Source organism: Neomonachus schauinslandi, chromosome 4 (genome assembly GCF_002201575.2).
Source record: "Neomonachus schauinslandi chromosome 4, ASM220157v2, whole genome shotgun sequence".
NCBI lineage: Eukaryota > Metazoa > Chordata > Mammalia > Carnivora > Phocidae > Neomonachus > Neomonachus schauinslandi.
Window position 1 is genome coordinate 149,586,811 of NC_058406.1, and position 22,226 is coordinate 149,609,036.

At 42.2% G+C, this 22,226-nt stretch overlaps 1 protein-coding gene across 1 annotated transcript in view; it reads left to right on the plus strand.

The window, feature by feature from the left end:
* The window catches only part of LAPTM4B (lysosomal protein transmembrane 4 beta), a 75,691-nt gene that overhangs the window by 11,975 nt on the left and 41,490 nt on the right, over positions 1-22,226 (plus strand). The window contains exon 2 of the mRNA XM_021688409.2: positions 17,360-17,471. Coding sequence (XP_021544084.1) covers positions 17,360-17,471 — 112 coding nt within the window. The remainder of the gene's footprint in view (positions 1-17,359; positions 17,472-22,226) is intronic.

The window sequence follows — 22,226 nt, forward strand, 5'->3', positions numbered from 1 at the left end:
TAGTACCCTTTCTTTTCTCTTTAACATTTCTTGTAATGCTGGTGTAGTGGCAGTGAACTCCTTTAGTTTTTGCTCGCCTGGGAAACTCTTTACCTCCCTTCACTTCTGAATGATAACTTTGCTGGATAGAGTATTCTTGGTTGGAAGTTGGCTTTCTTCCAGCACTTTGAATATATTGTGCCACTCTCTTTTAGCCTGCAAAGTTTCTGCTGGAAAATCTGCTGATAGTCTTGTGGGGGGGGGGGGTTCCCTTGAATGTAACAAGTTGTTTTTCTATTGCTGCTTTTAATATTCAGTTTTTAAGGAATGTTAAAATAGCAGGCTGTTTTAGGTGGCTGAAAAACTAGAAAGGTCTTCCGTACATGAGATACAGAAGATACTGGTTCTTTCCAACACCAGTGTCTCATTGGCTAGGGCTGTGGATAATATGGATGGGAATTTTTATCAGTTAGTGAATGATACAAGTTTCTCTTGACATCTAGACTTTCTCCATCTGAATTCAGGAATCAAATAGATCTGGGTAGTGAGGGATACTGAATTTTTGAAAGATGTCCAGTGAGCCCTTTTCAAAAAGCACAGGGACCCTCTGCCACCACCTAATATAAAGGATCAAGGGTAGCTCTATAAAATATTGGCTGGGGAAGATTTCAGTGATATGTATTTGTTTATTTTTTAAATTGAAATATAATTAACATACAGTGTTGTATTAGTTTCAGGTGCACAATATAATTAAAAAATTCTATACATTTCTCAGTACTCAGCAAGATAATTCCCTTTATCTATTTTACCCATTGCCCCCCCCCCCCACTTTCCCTATGGCAACCACCAGTTTGTTCTCTGTATCCAGTGATATTTAATATGTTTTTCAGCTTTTGTTGCACATTATGATAGATGTTCATCAGGATGTTTTAAAGATAGGCTGACCATGAAATAAAGATTGCCATCAAACCTGTCATTAATATCAACTTCTCTGGGACCCACTCTAAATATATCTAATTAACAAAGCATCAAGTATTAAAATGGTTAACATGAGTTTTGCACTATGATGTCTATTATGTTTATCTAAATGTATAATATATTTATTTTGTTAACTTACTTTGAATCTGTGTCATAAAGGAAGAGGCTACATTTTTCCCTTCCCACCCCATCCCCTTTGGGGCAGATACATTATTGTACATAAAAGGATGCTAGAAGAAATAATATGTGAGCCCTAGCAGCATAATTTACTACTTTCTACTTCTCTCTCAGCTCCCTTGGCTCTTAATAGAGCTTGTGGGGCTTTAAGAAGAGTTCTTGAAAAGCTATAAACTGGGTAACCCATTTTACTTGAAGAAAAATAAAAATTAAGTGAAGATCACACTTCTTCAGTCGCTTTTAACAAACTTTTAAAGGTTTAGGGTTGCCTGTTTGCAGTTGCAGCTTCCAAGGGAAAATCATTTCTCAGGGAAAAATGTGAGCACCAAAAGAAATATAATTTTGAAAGAAATATAATTTCAAATTATTAGTAAAAATAAGGTTGAGCTCTTTTATTAACCTTGAACTGCTAAAATTACAGGGCACTAAATTATGACTATTGAGTGATTTGAGTAGTTAATAACTTTTTATGAAGACAACCTGGTGAGTCCAACTTCACAGAAGAGAGAACATTCAGGGCTAAAAAGATCAAGTCTCCAGGCTGCGTCAATATGTCTTCCAACTACACTTAAAGAGAGGGGTTTGCTTCTTGATAATCCTCTGTTGAAGCCTCAGTTTGGATTTCCCCAACCTTGATCTAGTGCTGCTGGTCTGGGAGTTTTTTTTTCTTTTTCCTTTTTAAGGTATCATTGGATTCTCTGATATCTATTCTTTTCCCTTTTGTGTTATATTAATTTTAACCTCTGTATTTGTTATGGTGTAGATAAAGTCTTGTAACAGAGAGATTTAAAATGCAGTACTTATGCAAGTTACATTTTATTTCTCTGTCATGTAACAGTCCAGGGTTGGTAGACTTTGTTCCGTGAAGGTCACTCAGAGACCTCTTCTGCTGGGGCATCCCAAATGCGTGGATTCTTTCTCTGGTTCTGAGGAGGCCATGTCCTTTAGCCTTGTCTGCATGGCTGGAGACAGCTCCCCAGTACTATGTTTTCTGACCTGCTGGAAGGAAGAAAGGACACCTGGAGGACAAACAACTTGTTTTTTTTTTTAAAGATTTTATTTATTTATGTGACAGACACAGCGAGAGAGGGAACACAAGCAGGGGGAGTGGGAGAGGGAGAAGCAGGCTTCCCGCGGAGCAGGGAGCCCGATGCGGGGCTCGATCCCAGGACCCTGGGATCATGACCTGAGCCGAAGGCAGACGCTTCACGACTGAGCCACCCAGGCGCCCCACAACTTGGTTTTTTTAAGGATGTGAAATGGAAATTGCACACGTTGCTTTCACTTATATACCAGTAGTCCAAAATAAGGCCTATGACCTAACTGCAAGGGAGGCTGGGAGATATTATCTGTCTCTGGGCATTTATGTACCTGGATAAGCCTATGACTGTGAAAGAAGGGAGAGCAGATTCGGGGGACATCTACCAGTCTGATGTGCCCCCGAGGGTGGCCTAATTTTTAAGATCCTGTACTACCTGCAGAAGGCTTCCTTTAATTTCCAGTCTACAAAGTGGTACTGGTTGGTTCTCAGTACTTCAGTTTTCCTCTCCAAATTGGAGTTAATAATGCTAAAAGTAAACAATTATAGTTATTAAAAAGTATCACAAGGTACTTTAAACAAGTCATAAAAATAGTTATGTCTGTAGATAAAACTGAGTAGTATACAAACGCGAATGCATTTTTCCCAAGGCATGCTTCATTAATGGAGTTTTTAATGGGCTGCTTAAGAATTTTTAAAAAGATAAAATGAAGGCCACATGAATAGCATTTTCAACATGAAAATGCATATGGTCATCTATATAAGACATAGAAGGCAGCTAGCTTATAGATCAGAAACCTGTTCATTGTGCTTATGGGTTAAGGACTTCCCATCTCAAAAGAAAATAATTGCAGAAAATTTAAGCCTAGAAGGTATTGCTGATGCTTATTCAGTTTCTTTTTTCCCTCTTTCCCTCCCTCCTTTCTTCCTCCCTTGTCCTTTAACAGATTTTTTGAGAACTGTGTGTTAAGAAGTATGCCGGGTGCTGGGGTTGCAGTTGGGATTCAGCATAAACCCAGTCCTTGCCAACATCAAATCTGTGGTCTAATGGAGGAAAGAAATATTAATCAGAATTAATAGACATAGTAATCATACAAATAAATATTGGCACATAAGTGTGACGAAGACTACGGAGAAGAACGGTGGCCCTGTGATAAGGCATGGAGGAGGGTTCGGGGATGGGAGTGGGAGCATTGGAGAGCCTGATGGTCTTTGTCTTTAGCTACAGAAGTTAGTCCACTTCCAGTAACAGTGTTAACATACCCAGATTTATTCCCGTCATTGTTTCTGTTTCCCTCTCCTTTGGTGCCATCCTTCATGTGGACTGCATTGTTGCTTACCCGTTTTTCCTGTCTGCTATTTTGGAAGTTACACTCTGTTTCTATGATTCCAGTTGTTCGCTCAGGAAATATCAACATGTATCCTCATCAAAGTCTGCAGTTAATAATGATATCGTTGCCTTTCTTTTGAATAAGTACTTCAACTCCAGTCATTTGTCTTTTTTTTTTTTTCAAGATTTTATTTTTGAGTAATCTCTGTGCCCATCATGGGGCCCAGACTCACAACCCTGAGATCAAGAGTCACATGTTCCTCCCAGGCGCCCCTATTTTAGTGTCTTTTTTTTTGACAGAGAGCAGGAACACAAGCAGTGGAAGAGGCAGAGGGAGAAGCAGGCCCCCCGCTGAGCAGGGAGCCCGATGTGGGACTCGATCCCAGGACCCTGGGATCATGACCTGAGCCCAAGGCAGTCTATTAAACAACTGAGCCACCCAGGCGCCCCTATTTTAGTGTCTTTTTTAAAAGCTCCCAAGACCTTGATCTGTAACCATGCTTGTTTAGAACCACCCATAGATTTATGCCTCTCTTTGTCCATTCTTCTCCCTTTTTCCTGCAGTCATTATAATTTTTATTTTAAAAATGAATATTTAATACCCAAACTATGGAAAGTACATGGCCTGTTATTTTCTTTCCCTACTCAGATCTGTTGTCTCGGTTCACTCTTCTGTCTGAAATATAGGTTTGAAAATTTCCTTTAGTGAGGCTCTGTTGGTGGCAAACTCTGACAGCTTTTATTTGAAGATATCTTTATTTGGCTCTTGTCCTTAAAAGATACTTCAATCCTAGGTTGACAGTCATTGCCTCTGAACAAGTTGAAGTTCTCTTCAGCTCCTACTTTGCTGCAGAGGCCAGTCATCAGCTGTGTTGACATTTATTCTTGATTCCTTGGGTCTAGAGTGGGTGTTGCGGTTCTGCATTAGTAATAATAACCTGTGGCTCATGCTGAAGCTGCTGGTCTGCAGACCACAGTTTTGGTACCAGTGGTTTGGTACCAGAACTCAAACGCTTTGTGGTGTTAAATGCATTTTCTTACAGGCTTGCCTCTGTAGTTAAAACTTAGACTATTAGTTTTTATTCTTTCAGAAGGTATTGAACAGAACAAGTAATAGTCAGAGTATAGCTATAAGGAACAAGCTTTAATAATAGAGAAATATCATAGAGCTTTTCTGAAACTTTTTTAAAAATTAAGTTAATAAATCATAGTAGGGCTTTCTTTGATTCTTTTGTTATTTTTACCTGAGCCTATTTCTTTTTTTTTTTTTTTCTTACCAGCTGTTTAGAAATTAAATGAGAGTTTCTCAGATAATCTTAATATTTATTCTAAAGTAAGCATATAAACAAGAATAGGATCTTAAAGATAATTATGTATTTACATTAGTAATGAGTAATTAGTAATTTACTAGATAATCTTTTCATTAGTTTACTTTGAGAATAGCTAAGAACAATGATCTTCAGAGGCTGTCTACTTCTGAAGTAATTTGATACTGTTTTTTTAACTAAAAGTAACACTATCAGATATTGCCATCACCTTTAAGAATGTTCTAGATTCATAGTAAAGAATATTTATGACATACACTTTAATAATGCTTCTTCCTTTCCTTATATAAACAGGTCAGGGGCACCTGGGTGGCTCAGTCGTTAAGCGTCTGCCTTCGGCTCAGGTCATGATCCCAGGGTCCTGGGATCGAGCCCCGCATCGGGCTCCCTGCTCCGCGGGAAGCCTGCTTCTCCCTCTCCCACTCCCCCTGCTTGTGTTCCCTCTCTCGCAGTGTCTCTCTCTGTCACATAAATAAAATCTTTAAAAATAAATAAATAAATAAATAAATAGTTCAGCATTATGGTTATAAAACACTTCTTGTCTAGGAGATGGTTAGATTCTATCATTGCACTTGATTTTAATTTGACAATTAAGACTGTTTTAGAAGGTTAGCTACCAGGTTATACTTTAGCAGCTTGTCCTAGAATTCCAAGCTGTGTTTCAACTGTAGAAGTGTATGTTTTTTGTCTTTCTTTTTTTTAAAGATTTATTTATTTATTGGGGGCTGGTGGGGGCGGGCAAAGGGAGAGAGAGGGAGAGTCCTAAATAGACCCTGCACTAAGTGCGGAGCCTGACATAGGGCTCCATCTCACGGCCCTGAGATCAGGACCTGAGCTGAAACCAAGAGCAGGATGCTCAACCAGGTGTGCCACCCAGGTGCCCTTGTCTTTAATTTCTGATACTTGTTTTTGCTTGGGGGTATTTTGAATGTATTGCTATTTTGTTAGATTTTAACTCTAGAGTACAATATAACAACACCGTCCTTGTATCAGATACAAAATCTATATTCTAGTGGTTCAGTCTGTTACAGACTCTTCACTTTCATTAGTAAAGACATTCCGTTTTATGAGTTTCACTTCTGTCTGATGAATAGCTACAGGAATAAAGTATTCTTGTATATATTAAAACTAAACAAGGAGTAAATAATATATAATCGCTTCAAACAGTCTTTCAAAGCATATTTTATGGTAACCCAGGTTGTTGGACTAGGATGGTTACAGATAGGGATTAACAGACCTAATGAATAGAGCCAATCAGAACACAAAGAGAACATGTTTGCTGTACAAAAAAATTGATGTAGCCATTTTACACTTTATATTTTCTCTTGTCTTTTCCAAATGCTAGTCTTCTAACCCTTTAGTATGCGATACTTTTTTCTTTTCTTTTCTTTTCTTTTTTTTAAGATTTTATTCATTTATTTGACAGAGCACAAGATTTTTTACTTTTAAGTAATCTCTACACCCAGTGTGGGGCTCAAACTTACAACCCCGAGATCAAGAGTCCCATCCTTCTCCGACTAAGCTAGGCAGGCAACCCTGTGATACTTTTTTTTATGCACGGACAGCCTGTTCTAAAACAGGCTCCAGGTTAGGCCTATCTCTTCATATTCAGAGATCCAGAATGTTCTTTAAGACATAAAAGGGAGCCTGCTATTGTCCCCATCCACACCCCCCCAGTCTGAAGTCTCCCAGAGGCTCTTTGGACAGCGTTTCTCTATCTGGCCTCCTCTGGGGACCATCCCTTGCCTTCTGTCCAATGTCCAGCTTTCTCATTGATCACATGGACCCTGTATTCTGAGAGCATCTAATGGTGCCTTGCTGGCTCTTGTCGCATTGAGGGTGATATCTGGAACACTCCCTTGGAAAGAATTCTGAGCATGCCCCAGGGGTTTGGTTGGCAGATTCGGGCAGCTGGAATCTGTAAACTGGGTGTGGTGGCTTCTTGAGAGGGAACTGGGGTACTAGAAAAAGCATGCATGGCATCTGTAATCAAAGGATCAATGATTGAGTCTCAGCTGAGAACTCTGACCTTGTGTGGGGTGTCCTCTGCAGGCTGAGTGCCCTCATTTGTAGAATGGAATAATAACGGTCACACTTCCTAGGGGAGGCAAGGCTGCTTCAGTGATATAAAATGGTATGTGCAGTGGTGGTGCTTTCTTGAGGAAGACAGTTAAAGTGATGGCACCATGGGCTATAAGGTGAATCAGGAGGATCTCCTTGAATTTGGGGGAAAACATTTTTACATTTAAAAAATTTGCCTAGGGCGCCTGGGTGGCTCAGTCAGTTAAGCGACTGCCTTCGGCTCAGGTCATGATCCTGGAGTCCCGGGATCGAGTCCCACATCGGGCTCCCTGCTCGGCGGGGAGCCTGCTTCTCCCTCTGACCCTCCCCCCTCTCATGTGCTCTCTGTCTCTCTCATTCTCTGTCTCAAATAAATAAATAAAATCTTTAAAAAAAAAAAATTATAAAAAATTTGCCTATTGAAATGTGGCTCTAATAAAAGGTACAAACTTCCATTTTACTGCTTAACCTTTTTGCCCTCACTGTGTGTAACCTGGAGACAGTCCTTTGGTTTATTATAGCTTCAGCAACTTAAAACATTAGCTGTAATTATAATTCAATTCAAAGGACTGACAAGAGTTGCTCATTTTTATGTTTTTATGTCCTAGGACTGTCTCTCAATACTTAATTCTTAGTCATTTAGTCTGATACCCTAAAATTATTTGTGCTGTAATCTTTTGTGTCTCAAGATTTCCAGAAGTCTTTACTTTCTAGCGTTAATCTAGTCATCTAGTCATCTCCCTGTGCAGTCTTTCAGCTTCTCCCTGAGCTACTAGTATAGCAGAATTCCTTTTCCCTGTGAATGAAGCATCCAGTTTATTTGACTGTCTTCCCCACTAGACAGTAAGCTACCTTGTGGTGTGTGTGTGTGTGGTGGTGGTGGTGGTGGTGTTTTTTAAGATTTATTTATTTGACAGAGAGAGAGAGACAGCGAGAGAGGGAACACAAGCAGGGGGAGTGGGAGAGGAAGAAGCAGGCTTCCTGCGGAGCAGGGAGCCCGATGCGGGGCTCCATCCCAGGACCCTGGGATCATGACCTGAGCCGAAGGCAGATGCTTAATGACTGAGCCACCCAGGCGCCCCTACCTTGTGGTGTTTGCCATAATATGTATGTGATGCTTAGCATAGTGCTTGGCCTATTATTTGTTGCCTAATAGATCATTTCTGAACAATTGAATGAATTACTTAATGAATGGTATAGTATTCTGCATTTTACTTGGCTATTGATGTGTTTACCCCACTGAACTACTAATCTTTGGGGGCAAGGACCATGTGTTATTCATCCTTGTGTAGCCCAGCTTCAAGCAGAGCGCTGGGGACATAGTAAGTGAACTGATTTACCCAACTTCTTAGGTAAATAGGATTTTACAAAAAATGCCATTTCCCCCCAGACTACATTTACCACAGTTGATGGACTTGAAAATAGTGTCAGAAACTTATTTCAAGATCAGAACGGGACCATATAGACAGGGGCTAATTTGAATATGAAAGCACATTTGGATCAGAATTCTAAAAATAGATACTTCAGACTTTCATTTCATTTTGATTTGCCTGGACCCAAGTGAAAGGCACATCTGCCCTTATTAGCTTTTTAAAATTATTATTTTTTTAAGGGAGGTGAGGGGCAGGGGGAGAGGGAGAGAGAGAGAATATTAGGCAGGCTCCACAGCCAGCCCAGAGACCCAGGTGGGGCTCAGTCTGACAACCCTGAGATCATGACCTGAGCCAAAATCAAGAGTCAGACTGAGCCACCTCAGTTTAACTGACTGAGCCACCCAGGCGCCCCCGCCATTATTAGCTTTAAAAAAAATTTTTTGGGGGGTGCCTGGGTGGCACAGATGGTTAAGCGTCTGCCTTCGGCTCAGGTCATGATCCCAGGGTCCTGGGATCAAGCCCCGCATCGGGCTCCCTCCTCGGCGGGAAGCCTGCTTCTCCCTCTCCCACTCTCCCTGCTTGTGTTCCTGCTCTCGCTGTCTCTCTCTCTGTCAGATAAATAAATAAAATCTTTAAAAAAAAAAAAATTTTTTTTGGGGGGGCGCCTGGGTGGCTCAGTCGTTAAGCGTCTGCCTTCGGCTCAGGTCATGATCCCAGGGTCCTGGGATCGAGTCCCACATCGGGCTCCCTGCTCAGCGGGGAGCCTGCTTCTCCCTCTGCCTCTCTCTCTCTCTCTGTCTCTCATGAATAAATACATAAAATCTTAAAAAAAAAAACAACTTTTTTTTTCAAATGTTGGAGTATAAAAATTAGCCAACCAGGGGCGCCTGGCTGGCTCAGTTGGTGGAGCATGTGACTCTTGATCTTGGGGTCATGAGTTTGAGCTCCACCTTGGGCACAGAGATTACTTTAAAAAAATTTTTTTAAAAAGCCAATTATCTGAAAACAGCATATCTGATTATAATCTATATTTTTTTATTTTTAACCATTTTTACTGTATTGCACACATACAGAAAATGCACAAAATACAGACAACTTGGTTATTACTGAACAAACAGTTATGTATCTACCACTCAGGTCTGACTCTTCTCTTAAAGGTTACCCTGGAGATGACAACATACATCCTTGACTTTTTAAAATCTCACATTAACTGGTACTTTCATCCTCTTCCTGGGCAATGCAAGGATTTAAGATCAGTTCAGTTCTAATTATCTGCTCTTGATTTATATGCTATTGTCTGTTTTGAATCTATTTCTGTTTTGCACTCATAAGTCATTATTACTGTTACTGTGTTATCAATATTCACAATTGCCAATATAATTTATCATTTCTGTTATTCTTCTTCTTTGTACATCTTCAGCCTTTTATCTGACATCATTTTTCTTTTGCCCAAAGAATACCCTTCAATGCTTTCTTTACTGCTAAGCTTCTGGTGACAAATTCCCTCAGTTTTGTCCAAAAGTATATAACTCATTAATTTTCTTGTATTTTGTCTAATGGGTTAAACTCATCCACTGTGTTCTTGATTTGGCTACTGCAGTTTTTCATTCTAGAGCCTCTTTATTCTTTTCAAATCTGTCCTGTCCTTTTATTTATGATGCTAGTTGCCTGCCAAAATTCTTGTGTCTTTTTCTTTATCTCCTTGATTTTCATAAGCATGGCCACTTTAAAGGGCATGCTTGCTAACTTCAATATCGAGAATACCTATGTTTCTCTTGTCTGTTCTTTCTGCTGATTCTTGTTATGAGAGTCTTGCCTTTTCCTATTTGCTGTATTCTGGATGTTGCATTTGAAAATTAAAAAAAAAATTCAAGGCGTAGGATGATATCTTTCTCCACCAGGATTTTAATAGCTTTTTATAGGGGTCTAGCACCTAGGGAGTGGCTTAATCCAGTTTCAAGACTCAGATGATGCAAGGCTGGGTTGTGTCCTTATAAAGATTTGTCTCCTTCTGGTTCACCTTCTTCCAGGGGTGAGGCCCCAGCAGGGTCTTAGGGCAAAGCCTGTGTCATCTCCCCCTCACCCCCACCCAGGAGGCCCTTGACTCCCTGGCCCAGCGAGGCTGTCAGGGGTGCTGCTCAGGCTCTTAGCTCTCATCAGTCTTTTCCAGAATCAACAAATGCCCCCTGGGGTATTTCTGCCTTCTCCTGGGTCTTGGACCAGTAATTCTTCACTGCCTCATTAGCTCTCACGCCTTCTCACAGACGTGGGTATTTTGTCCAGATTTCCTAGTTGTCCTCAGAGAGAAATTGGTTTGTATCACTTACTTGGCCATTATCAGAAGTGGAGATCCCTGAATTATTATTATTTTATTTTACCCTTGACATTTCTCCCCTGAAATATCTACTTCCAAGATTTGACTTGAATGCCTGGCCAGGTTTACTTGTTGTTGGTCATCTTCTTTCTATTAATTGTTTTTTAGAGAATCAGGTTTAATAATAATATTTTATAACATTTTATATTAAAAATATTTTTGAAGTTTTAAATAATTGTTCCTAACTCTAAAAGTAGTTTATGCTCATGTTAGGCACTCTGGAAAATACAAAAAAAAGTACAATGGTAATTAAAGGTACAAGTCATCCTTAAAAAAAAGGTACAAGTCATCTGCAAACCTAGTCCCTGGTTTATATATAAAATTGTATGTTTTAGTGTTTTTAGTCTGTGATTTACACATGTGAACATACCACACATATAAATCATAGAATTGGAATCATAGAACATTTTTATACTGTAGTTTTCATTTAACATACTATGAACATTTTTATTGTTAACACTTTTTGAAATATGATTTTTAAAACTCAGGATTCTGTTATTTAGTAGCAATATTATTAAGCCATTCGCCTACTTGTGTTTCAAGTTTTCATTATAGATAAGTCTGTAGTCATTTTTGGATAGCATTTTCTGTGCAAATTTCTGACTGTTGTGTAATCATTATCTCAGCGGGTTTAAGTGTTATTAAGGTTCTCTTATTGAGGCTTTTAAAAAAATGAGCTGATAATTACATTTAACATTTTCAGTTGTTTAGATCAAAGCTGCAGATCCACTGTTCACTTAGATGTGATATATGATTTAAGGGTAAAGAGCATTTTGGATCCCTGGAGAATACACAAGGGCCTAACCATTTAAGTAATTGGACAGAAGTTGAATTTATTTACATATGGAAGTAATCATTGTCAAGAACAAGGAAAAAATATGGGACACCACGGGAACACTTTGTAAATGGAATGGGAACAGTTTGTGCACGGCCTACCAAAACAGACAAAGGAAGGCCAAGTGTAAGTGAGCATTAGCTGAACAAGATCACAAATATGCTCACTCTTTTTTTTTTTAAGATTTTATTTATTTATTTGAGAGAGAGAGAGTGAGAGAGAGCATGAGAGGGGAGAGGGTCAGAGGGAGAAGCAGACTCCCCACTGAGTGGGGAGCCCGATGTGGGACTCGATCCTGGAACTCCAGGATCACGACCCGAGCCGAAGGCAGCCGCCTAACCAACTGAGCCACCCAGGCGCCCCGCTCACTCTTTCTTTTACATTTAGATCAGCTGTGGTCACTACATAATCTGCTCCTGGCAAGTCCTAGTGTCTTCTTGGTTCTTGTTTGCGGTGACATTTCATTCTTGATGATTGGATGATTTCCATTTGCTCTCTTTCAGAAAGTACTTCTTGCCCGGGGTTCTTGGCCTTTGACTTAATCTGACCTTTTCCATCTGGCCCTGTGTAGTAGCTACGTGAGCTACCGTGACTGGTCCTCTCCCGGCGCCTTTGCATAGACCTTGGTCCTCAGGGATCGCCCTGTCACCGTTCTGTTTTCACTGTATATATCACCCATGGCGTGCCACATTCCCACCCCACAGTAGAGGTTTTATGACACAGTCAATATGTGTCAACACACGTTTTTCTCATGAAAGTTTCCTTCTGTGATGAAAAGTGCGCAGTGGAGACTAGTCTTCTGTGGTGGGTAATGCCCTTATCATCACAGCTTTGGTTTAGGGATGTCCCCTCTCTCTGGACTATTTTGTGAAGAGCTAGGGCAGCTGGAAGGGCAGTGGGCCCCAGGGCCGTGGTCTGTGGCTCGTGAGGGCTGGGGGTACGGAGGAGAGGATGGCCGTGAGCAGGGCAGGTAGGGCACAGCCGGGGCCGGGAAGCAGGGCCCACGGCAGAGCGAGAGGAAAGCTGGACCCGTGGCCAGAACTCTGCCGTCAGGAGAGACGTGCCATGTGCAGAGACTGAGCCGCAGAGAGCAGGAACTCCGGGAAGGCCTGGCATCAGGCGGCCAGAGCAAAACCGAGGGCCGGCCTGAACACCAAAGGTGGGCTGAGAACAAGCGGAGAACGTGAGTCTTTGGACATCCTGGAAGTGTTTTCCAGCACAGCGTGTCTAAAATGAGCCTCACCTTCGTCTCTCTGTGATCGCCCTTACTTCTGGTAATAACAAGCTGTACCCCGTTGCCCAGCCTTGAAATCTCCGAGTCTTGTTGGCGTCCCGTTATCTCTGCCTCTAGTCACTTACTGGGGCTCGGGAGACACCACCTCCACATGCAAAGCCTTGGCATGCCAACCGCGGCTCTTCCATACTAGGACTGGGGTAGGGCCCCTTAACCTCTGAAAGTCACCTGTGAGCCCACAGTGCGGAGAATTAGAGGGAAGTGGCGAAACCCCTCGTGACCCCACAGTGGACCGTGGCAGTGATTGGCAGCTCGGGGGCCCGCCTCCTGCTTGGCCTCCCCACCTCTTCCGGCTTGGTCTTCTAACAACAGCACTCTGATCGTGGCTCATCCCAGCCCAGAAACCTCCATGGCATCTTCATTAACTGTTAGCATGACGCCCCGGGCTCCTGTCCTACTCCTGAGGACTCTCCACCGTCTGGCCGCAGGCTGCATTTCTTTCCTTTTTTTTTTTTTTTTTTTTTTAAGATTTATTTATTTATTTCAGAGAAAGAGAGAGGGAGAGAGAGCGATCATGAGTCAGGGGAGGGACAGAGGGCGAGGGAGACAAGCAGACTCCCCCCTGAGCCGGGAGCCCGACTCGGGGCTTGATCCGAGGACCCTGAGACCATGACCTAGCCAAAATCAGGAGTCCCATGCTCAACCAGCTAGGCCACCCGGTGCCCCCCCCCCCCCCCCCCAGCCTGCATTTCTGTTCTCATGCCCCTATACTTAGCTTTGCGAGCTGTGTCCAGCTGCATTGAGCTGCTTGCTACATTCAGTACAGGCCCCTATCGCAGCAGCCCTACTTAGACTTGAATGTGCTCTTGCCCACACTGCTCTGGGTCCAAAACCTTGCCGTCTTTCCAGCCCTTGTCCAAGTGCTCCCGTTTCTACTGCAGCTCCCTGGGTCCCCGGTCTCAGCCTCAGGCTTCAGTAATTCCTTTCTCTGAACTCTTGGCATGCTTACTGCTGTATGTTTTGTGTTATTTGGGCACGTGACTTATTTAACGTCGTATTCTGAGTCCTGGAGAATTCTTCCCAAGCACTTAGCACAGTGCCTCTCTGTTGTTGCAGTTAGTAAATGTATTGTGATGAGTAAAGCAGGCATGGGGATAATAACAACCTGATTATGAGTTGACAGACACTTTCTCCACTGAGTATTCTTAGCTCCCTTGGCAAACATTATTTGACCACATATGCATGAGCTTTTTCTGGGCTCTCAGTTCTTTTCCACTGGTCCATGTATCTGTTTTATGCCAGTGCTACACTGTTTTGATTACTGTAAATTTGTAATAAAATCTGAAATCAGAAAAAAGACAAAACAGGAAGAGTCGATGGATGCGTTGGAACTAGAAGGACAGGAAAGCAGCGTCATCGTACTGGCTTAGGTCCGGCAGCCAGGTCATGTTCCCAGCCACCCATGAGCTTTTATGTGGTTCCTTTGGAGGTGCGAAGAGGGAAGCGAGCTCACTTGAGTGGCCATTATATGCCAGTCACCCTTCTAGTTGTTTTACTTGATTTACTCGTTCGAACCCCAGTCAGATCACATTCTTCCCTTTCTTAATATTCTTCGTTGGCTTCTTGTTAACGCTTAGAATAAAATCCAAGCTCCGCAGCACTAGCCTATGGAATCCCTAAATGTGTCCTGCATTTCCTTACAGGGGCACACTGCCCTGCCTCCTCACTCCCCGCCTCGGCTAAGCTTTGCCGGAATCCCAGATCTGGGTCTTCCCTTTTCAACCTGAAAACCGACCCGTTACGGTAACAGTGAATATACTGTCTTTGTATGGCGCCTTACTTTTTCAAAAACACATTCTTAGGTTGTTTCATCTGATTTTATTTCAGTCCATAATCTTTGGGCTGTCTTTTGTGAAGACTAGAGGGAATGAAATGCCAAGAAAACCGGACGGTTTGTATAAAAGCGCAACTTTGCAAAACATCACATGCCAGTTGTAGGATTAACTCCTACCTTCCTTTAAGCTTTAGATGTGTTCTGAAAATCTTTCTTCAAATACAGTTTGGCTAACCATACTCTCTTTAAAACATGCTATGAAGTTTCTTGTATCTCTGAAGAGATACAAGAAACTAGTAGTTCTTTTTTTTTTTTAAAGATTTTATTTATTTATTCATGAGAGACAGAGAGAGAGAGAGAGAGGCAGAGGGAGAAGCAGGCTCCCCACTGAGCAGGGAGCCCGAAGCAGGGCTCGATCCCAGGACCCCGGGATCATGACCTGAGCCGAAGGCAGCCACTTAACCAACTGAGCCACCCACGCACCCCTAAATATATTTATATATATATTTTTTAAATTCTTATTTATTTATTTGACAGAGAGAGAGAGACAGCGAGAGAGGGAACACAAGCAGGGGGAGTGGGAGAGGGAGAAGCAGGCTCCTGGCTGAGCAGGGAGCCTGAAGCAGGGCTCGATCCCAGGACCATGGGATCATGACCCGAGCCGAAGGCAGACGCTTAACCATCTGAGCCACCTGGGTGCCCCAAGAAACTAGTAGTTCTAATAACCACTGTGGGGAGGGTGATTGGTGGATAGCAATAGGATGGAGACTGACTCTTCACTATATGCCCTTTTGAACCTTAAAAAAAATTTTAACCACATGCTTATAGTATTTATTTTTATTAGCTCTCTATATATGTACGTACATATATCCATACATGTGTGTATATATATATATATTCGTTTTACATACCTGTAATGTATGTATGTATACTCTGTGAAATTGCTATTCATTCTCATTATTATAATTTTTTTTTCAAAAAGCAATCAGACCATATGAGACAATTTGGAAAAAAAGAGGAAGAAAAATAATTATTCCAAATCCTACAATAATCCTAAAACCACCACTTCGGGTTGCCATTGAAAAATGAATTCTGGGGTGCCTGAGTGGCCCAGTTGGTTGAGCGTCTGACTCTTTTTTTTTTTTTTTAAAGATTTTATTTATTTTATTTGACAGAGCGAGATACAGCGGGAGAGAGAGCACAAGCAGGGGGAGCAGGAGAGGGAGAAGCAGACTCCCTGCTGAGCAGGGAGCCCAATGCGGGGCTCGATCCCAGGACCCCGGGATCATGACCTGAGCCGAAGGCAGACACTTAACCAAATGAGCCACCCAGGCGCCCCTGAGCGTCTGACTCTTGATTTCGGCTCAGGTCATGATCTCAGGGTGCTGAGATCAAGCACCATGCTGGGCTCCATGCTTGGCACAGAGTCTGCTCGTCCCTCTCCCTCTGCTCTTCCCCCTGCCCCACCCCTCTCTCTCTCTCTCTCTCAATAAATAAATAAATAAAACATTTTTTAAAAAAGGAAAATGAATTCTGGAGTAGATATTTTGTCGAACAAACAACCTGACTCTCCCTTGGAACCTCTTCTGTAAATAGGTATACCAAATACACATTTTATAGTAGGATATGCCTTTAGTTACTGCTCTTAGTGAAAGAATTTCCTCTACGTAATCTTCACGGTTATTCATTTTCTCCTCCCCATTTTGACAAGAGTAAAACTCACACAAAAAGGAGAAAAAACACCCCAGTCTCATCTCGAGCCTCACCTAAACTCTCCCCACACCTGCCCCTCCAGCCCCGCCACAGTTGGTACACATCGGTAGCATGCAGCAAGGGCAGTTAGGAAGAATAAAGGAAATAGAAATGCATGAGTAGAACAGCCAGAATTTCCCAATTGGTCGGATGTGGGGATAAGGAAGGTGTTAAAATAAGCCCAAAGATAATCAGGTTTCAAGTATAAACAGGAGGCTAAGAGATTTTAATTCCAAAAATTTGTGGATGCACGTTGTTAGCTGCCTGATCTTCAGTAATATTCTTTACCCCCAGGCCTCAGCTTTCTTGTCTATAAAATGGGGATAATTTAGTGCTGAGTTCATTAGGTTATTGGACGGCTTAAGAGAGAGAGACTCCACGTAGAGCACTTAGCATAGTGCCTGAGTTTTCCACTTTTAATTATTAATGGTGATGCTATTTTTTTTTTTTTAAGGTAGAGAACATAAAAAGAGGAGCAGAGATGGGAGATGTGAGGGAAGGTGATTTCCGTTCAGGCAAGCTAAGTTTGAAGTACCCGAGGGATGTGTACTCTGTGGTATTCAGAAGGCAGAGCCTTGGGCCTGGGTGGAAAGGGGCTCATCTGTGCCACAACGGGAGGTTCGAACCTGGCTCGGCTGCCGTGGCTTTGCATTCATCCTCTGACTCTGTTCCCTAGCTGGTCTCAAGGCTCAGATTGTCTGACCCTGTGAAAATGTTTGATCACCTGGAAGAACTTGTGGTTGCTTATCAGAGTGCACTGGGCTAACTGGAGAGTTCCTGTGTTTTTCCCACCTTGGGCATCGGGGTTGCTGTGTATGTCGGTGTGGGTTGCTCGCTGCTCTAGGGCTTCTGCCCCGAGGCGGCCGCCACCAGACCATGAGCCCCTGGCTGCCTCCCAAGGGACCCACAGTGCTTCCGCCTTGGGAATGTTCGCCTGCTCCCTCGGGGGTGGCTTAGTGTTGAACAGGAGGAGCCTCTGTTGAAGTTAAATTCCACATGGTCAGGTTAAGTTCCTATTATAGGGACCATATCCTGGGGGTACTTAAATTTTTTTCTTTCTTATTGCAGATCATCAACGCTGTGGTGCTGCTGATTCTGTTGAGCGCCCTGGCTGACCCAGACCAGTACCACTTTTCAAGTTCTGAGCTGGGAGGCGACTTTGAGTTCATGGATGATGCCAGTAAGTCCATCAGATAGCAGCTGTAGATCTTTGGGTATTTTTCAAGGGCAAGGAATCCTGCTACCAGGTCTTCCTGTTAAATTACAAATATTGATTCATGGGCCCATTTCAACTGATACTTCCCTTCGTTTCCATCGTTACAAATCAGATCAACAAATATTTATGTGTTGCTCGTGCTCTGCCTCTGTTCTAAATGCAGGAGTCTAAATGAGATCTCTTTTCTTTTTCCTTTTTTTTTTTTTTCCACCTTACATTAACTTTCCCATTTTTTATATTATTGCTTTGTCATAGTCTTTTTACCCTGGGCCTTTTGGCCTTTTTGAGAGGATGGGGAGTAAATGGCAGGAAGCAAGGTCAAAAGGATCACGCATATCTATCTCATTGTGTCTTCTTCTTCTTTTTTTTTTTTTAAAGATTTTATTTATTTGAGAGAGAGAGAATGAAGGAGAGAGCATGAGGGTCAGAGGGAGAAGCAGACTCCCTACTGAGCCGGGAGCCCAATGTGGGACTCGATCCTGGGACTCCAGGATCATGACCTGAGCTGAAGGCAGTCGCTTAACCAACTGAGCCACCCAGGCGCCCCTCATTGTGTCTTCTATTATGTTTCTGTATTTACCTTTCTTGTAGGAGATGATCATTCTCTGTTCCAGAAACTGTTGCTCATTATTTGGTAGACTTGGGCCTTTTTCCAATAAGTAGAAACATACACAGGAATGTGGATGAGGGATACGCCAGAAGGAGGCAAGGCACCCAGCTCTAAGATCATAGACACCTGAACATTTCATAATTACAGTTGTGCGGTGTCCACACTGACTGAAAGGGTCAGTGTTGTGCATAATCCCAAACAAAAGATCATGCAAATTTAATTGTCATTGGCTTTGGAGAACTGTAAATGCATTTTTAAAAAATGTTGGGGCAAAATGAGTAAGGTGGGGAGACAGTGACTCAAGATGCAGTTTTAGGGATAGACCGGGACCATTCGGAAGACCGTGAGGCTTGTGGGTTCTATTCTCAGGGTGAGAAAATCGCTGCTCAGTGATTTTTAGAAATTCAGCGGTTATGCACTGATGTGTGTTTTATGGAGATCCCTTTCGTTGCTAAGTGGAGGATGCATTTAGGAGACTGGTGTGTGAGCATAGAAGTCTGGAGACTAGTTTGGGGGTGTTTCCCTGAGACCCAGGCTGCACTGAGGATGGGGAAGAGGGTGGGTTTCAGAGGTAGGATTGATAGACCTTGTTAGTGTGGGTGAGGAAGGAAAGGGAGGAATCAAAGATGATCCCTGCTTTCCAGCTTGAACAAAAGACCGATCTTCAGTGGGGGGAGAAGAGTCTGGGGTCAGGAGATGAACACGTGCCTGGGTGAGGGAGCTCGACTTCACTTTAAGTGACTCAGCGCGGTTGTTAGGAGTCTAGGCTCTGAAGCAGAAGACCTTAGTTTGAATCCTGACCATGCCATGTATTAAATGTGTTCATGTGGGGCTAGTTAGTTACCTTTGTGTGCCTTCCGTTCCCCCACTGAGAGGCAGGGCTGATCATAGGATCTGCCTTGTGGGATTATCATGGTGATTAAAACAGTTAGTACATGAAAAACGCTTAGAAGGGGTCTGGCCCATAGTAAGTGCTTGGTACATTTTGCTGTTTTACTAACCGTTCTTATTTAGGTATGTTCCAGCTAAAACACGAACTGTCTTAAAGTGGAGAGATTAAAAAGGTGGTTGGGTATGTGACTCTGTAACCCAGAACCCAGATGTCTGGGCTGATGTAAATTTGAGGACATCAGCCTAGAAATGGTATTTATGTTAAGGACATAGTGAAGGGAAAAGGAAAGGGCTCCCAGATTGAGCCCTATAGGTACCCCAACAGTAGAGGTCAGAACAGGAGCCTGAGAGCAACTGGTAGTGAAGTAAACAGAAAATCAGGAGATGCTTTCTTTTCTTTTCTTTTCTTTTTTTTTTTTATTAAAGATTTATTTATCAATTTTAGAGAGAGAAAGAGAGAGCACGGGTGGGGGAAGGGGCAGAGGGAGAGGAACAAGCAGACTCCATGCTGAACGTGGAGCCTGACGCAGGGCTCAATCTCATGGCCCTGAGATCATGACCTGAGCCAAAACCAAGAGTTGGACGCCCAACCTACTGAGCCACCCAGGCGCCCCCAGGAGATGCTTTCTATCTGTCGCCTTCCACCACCATAGCTTTGTAATATGTACTAAGCAGTCAGGACATTATATTCTCCTGGGGTGTGGGACCTTGTCAGACTGAGACGGGACTTCTGCTATAACATCGCTCCTTCTCTCGATTTTGAATAACCCTGTTACTCTTATGGATTCTTCCAGAAAGGATAATGAGTTCCATTAATATTAAATTAATATCTCTGCCTTCCTTCCCCTGAGCTAAAAGACTATGTAAGCTATAGATATAATGTTTGATTGACATTTAAAAACAAATTATCTTTCACTGTTTCCAGTAGCGGGATTCCATTTCTAAGGTAACTGAGGTTAGAAAAAGAAGTTTTAAATAATACAGCTATAGTTCTCTCAGAATCAAATAGTAACACTATATGCCTTGATCTAATTGCCAGAGATTAAGCTGGGTAATGAGTCTCTGACAGTATCGGCTTAATTTAGCTAACTTCAAAGTCTTGCTGGTACTTAAGAGTTTAAAATAGTAATCGTTCTGTAATGTCCTGGATATTAATTCCAGTGCATTTGAGGTTTCTCTCATATCTCATATATTTGAAAGAAATGAATGAAGAGTTTGTAATTATGGTTAGGACTGTCTATCAGTCATTTAAATCACATGTTATAAAAAGGTACAGAGGAGTGGATAGTCGCTTGAGTGACTCTTTTTTTAACTTCTTTTCGCTTACATTTCCTTTTCACATGCTTTGATCTCCTTTTTTTTTTTTTTAAAGATTTTATTTATTTATTTGAGAGAGAGAGAGAACACATGAGAGGGGATAGGGTCAGAGGATGAAGCAGACTCCCTGCCGAGCAGGGAGCCCGATGCGGGACTCGATCCCGGGACTCCAGGATCATGACCTGAGCCGAAGGCAGTCGCTTAACCAACTGAGCCACCCAGGCACCCTTGATCTCCTTTTTTAAAAAAGGTTTTATTTATTTATTTGAGAGAGAGAGCATGAGCAGGGGGAGAGAGGCAGAGGGAGAGGGAGAAGGAGACTCCCAGCTGAGACTCCCTGGGATCATGACCTGAGCTGAAGGCAGATGCTTAACTGACTGAGCCACCCAAGTGCCCCCCCCCTTTTTGTGGGGCTTGAACTCACGACCCTGAAATCAAGACCTGAGCTGAGATCAAGAGTCAGATGCTTAACCCACTAAGCCACCCAGGTGCCCCTGATCTCCTTTTTTAAAACAAATTTATAGGTCAAAGTTCATTGCGTTTGACAAGCCTTTCTGTATTTAACTCACATATGGATAGAATTAAATAATCTTTGAAATGGGTACAATCAATTGCTTTAAATAGCAATTTTAAGTTGATATCTTTTTGGAATGGTGGTGGCCATCTGCAGATTTTATCCAGAAGGACAGACCAGGAATGCGTTTCACTTTTCCGTATGGTATTTTCCTAAAATGATCTGGTAGAAGAAGATGTATTATTTACATCAAAATGAGGCATATGGGAAAGAAGAAGATAGCAGGAGGGGAAGAATGAAGGGGGGGAAATTGGAGGGGTAGACAAAACATGAGAGACGATGGACTCTGAAAAACAAACTGAGGGTTCTAGAGGGGAGGGGGGTGGGAGGATGGGTTAGCCTGGTGGTGGGTATTGAGGAGGGCACATTCTGCATGGAGCACTGGGTGTTATGCACAAACAATGAATCATGGAACACTTCATCTAAAACTAATGATGTAATGTATGGGGATTAACATAACAATAAAAAATTTAAAAAATGAGGCATATGGGAGAATCCACTGGGATAAAGAAAGAAAATATGAGGATTTCTCTTAAAAAAAATCTAGCCCTTTAACATTTGTATTTTTATTATATTTTATATAATGGAAAATATTATAATTTATACAAAAATATATATTTTTATGTTACACTCTCCCCCCCTCCAAATTGACTATACTAGGAAAGAATGAGGAACTGTCATAGATTGGCGGAAACTAAAGAAACACAACTAAATATAGTATGAGATCCTGGATTGGATTCTGGAACAGAAAAAGGGCAATAACGGGGAGACAAGTGAAATTCACACAAGTTTTGTAGTTTAATTAATAGTATTATGTAAGTGTTAATTTCCTGGTTTTGATGATAAATGATTACTATTAGGGGAAGCAGGATGAAGGGTATACTTGAACTCTCTACTGTTCTAACTTTCCTATACGTCTAAAATTATTTCAGAATAAAAAGTTAATGAAAAAAATAGTTCAGTCTATTGACTGAGAGGACCAAAGGATAATGATTGTGAAGCATGTATGTGTGGCATATTGTATTATACACTTGTAACTTACTTTGAGTAGAGGTAGGCTTCGTGGCATTTTATTTGTGAAATTTTAATGGATTGGCAAAGAATTATGACAGGAAGTGTCAGTGCTGTGCATGATGCCAAACAGGTCATTCGAATTAATTTCTTTTTTTTTTTTTAAGATTTATTTATTTGAGAGAGCGAGAGAGAGAGAGAGAGAGAGTACCTGAGGGGGGGAGGGTCAGAGGGAGAAGCAGGCTCTCCGCTGAGCAGGGAGCCCAATGCAGGACTCGATCCAGGGACTCGATCCAGGGACTCGATCCCGGGACTC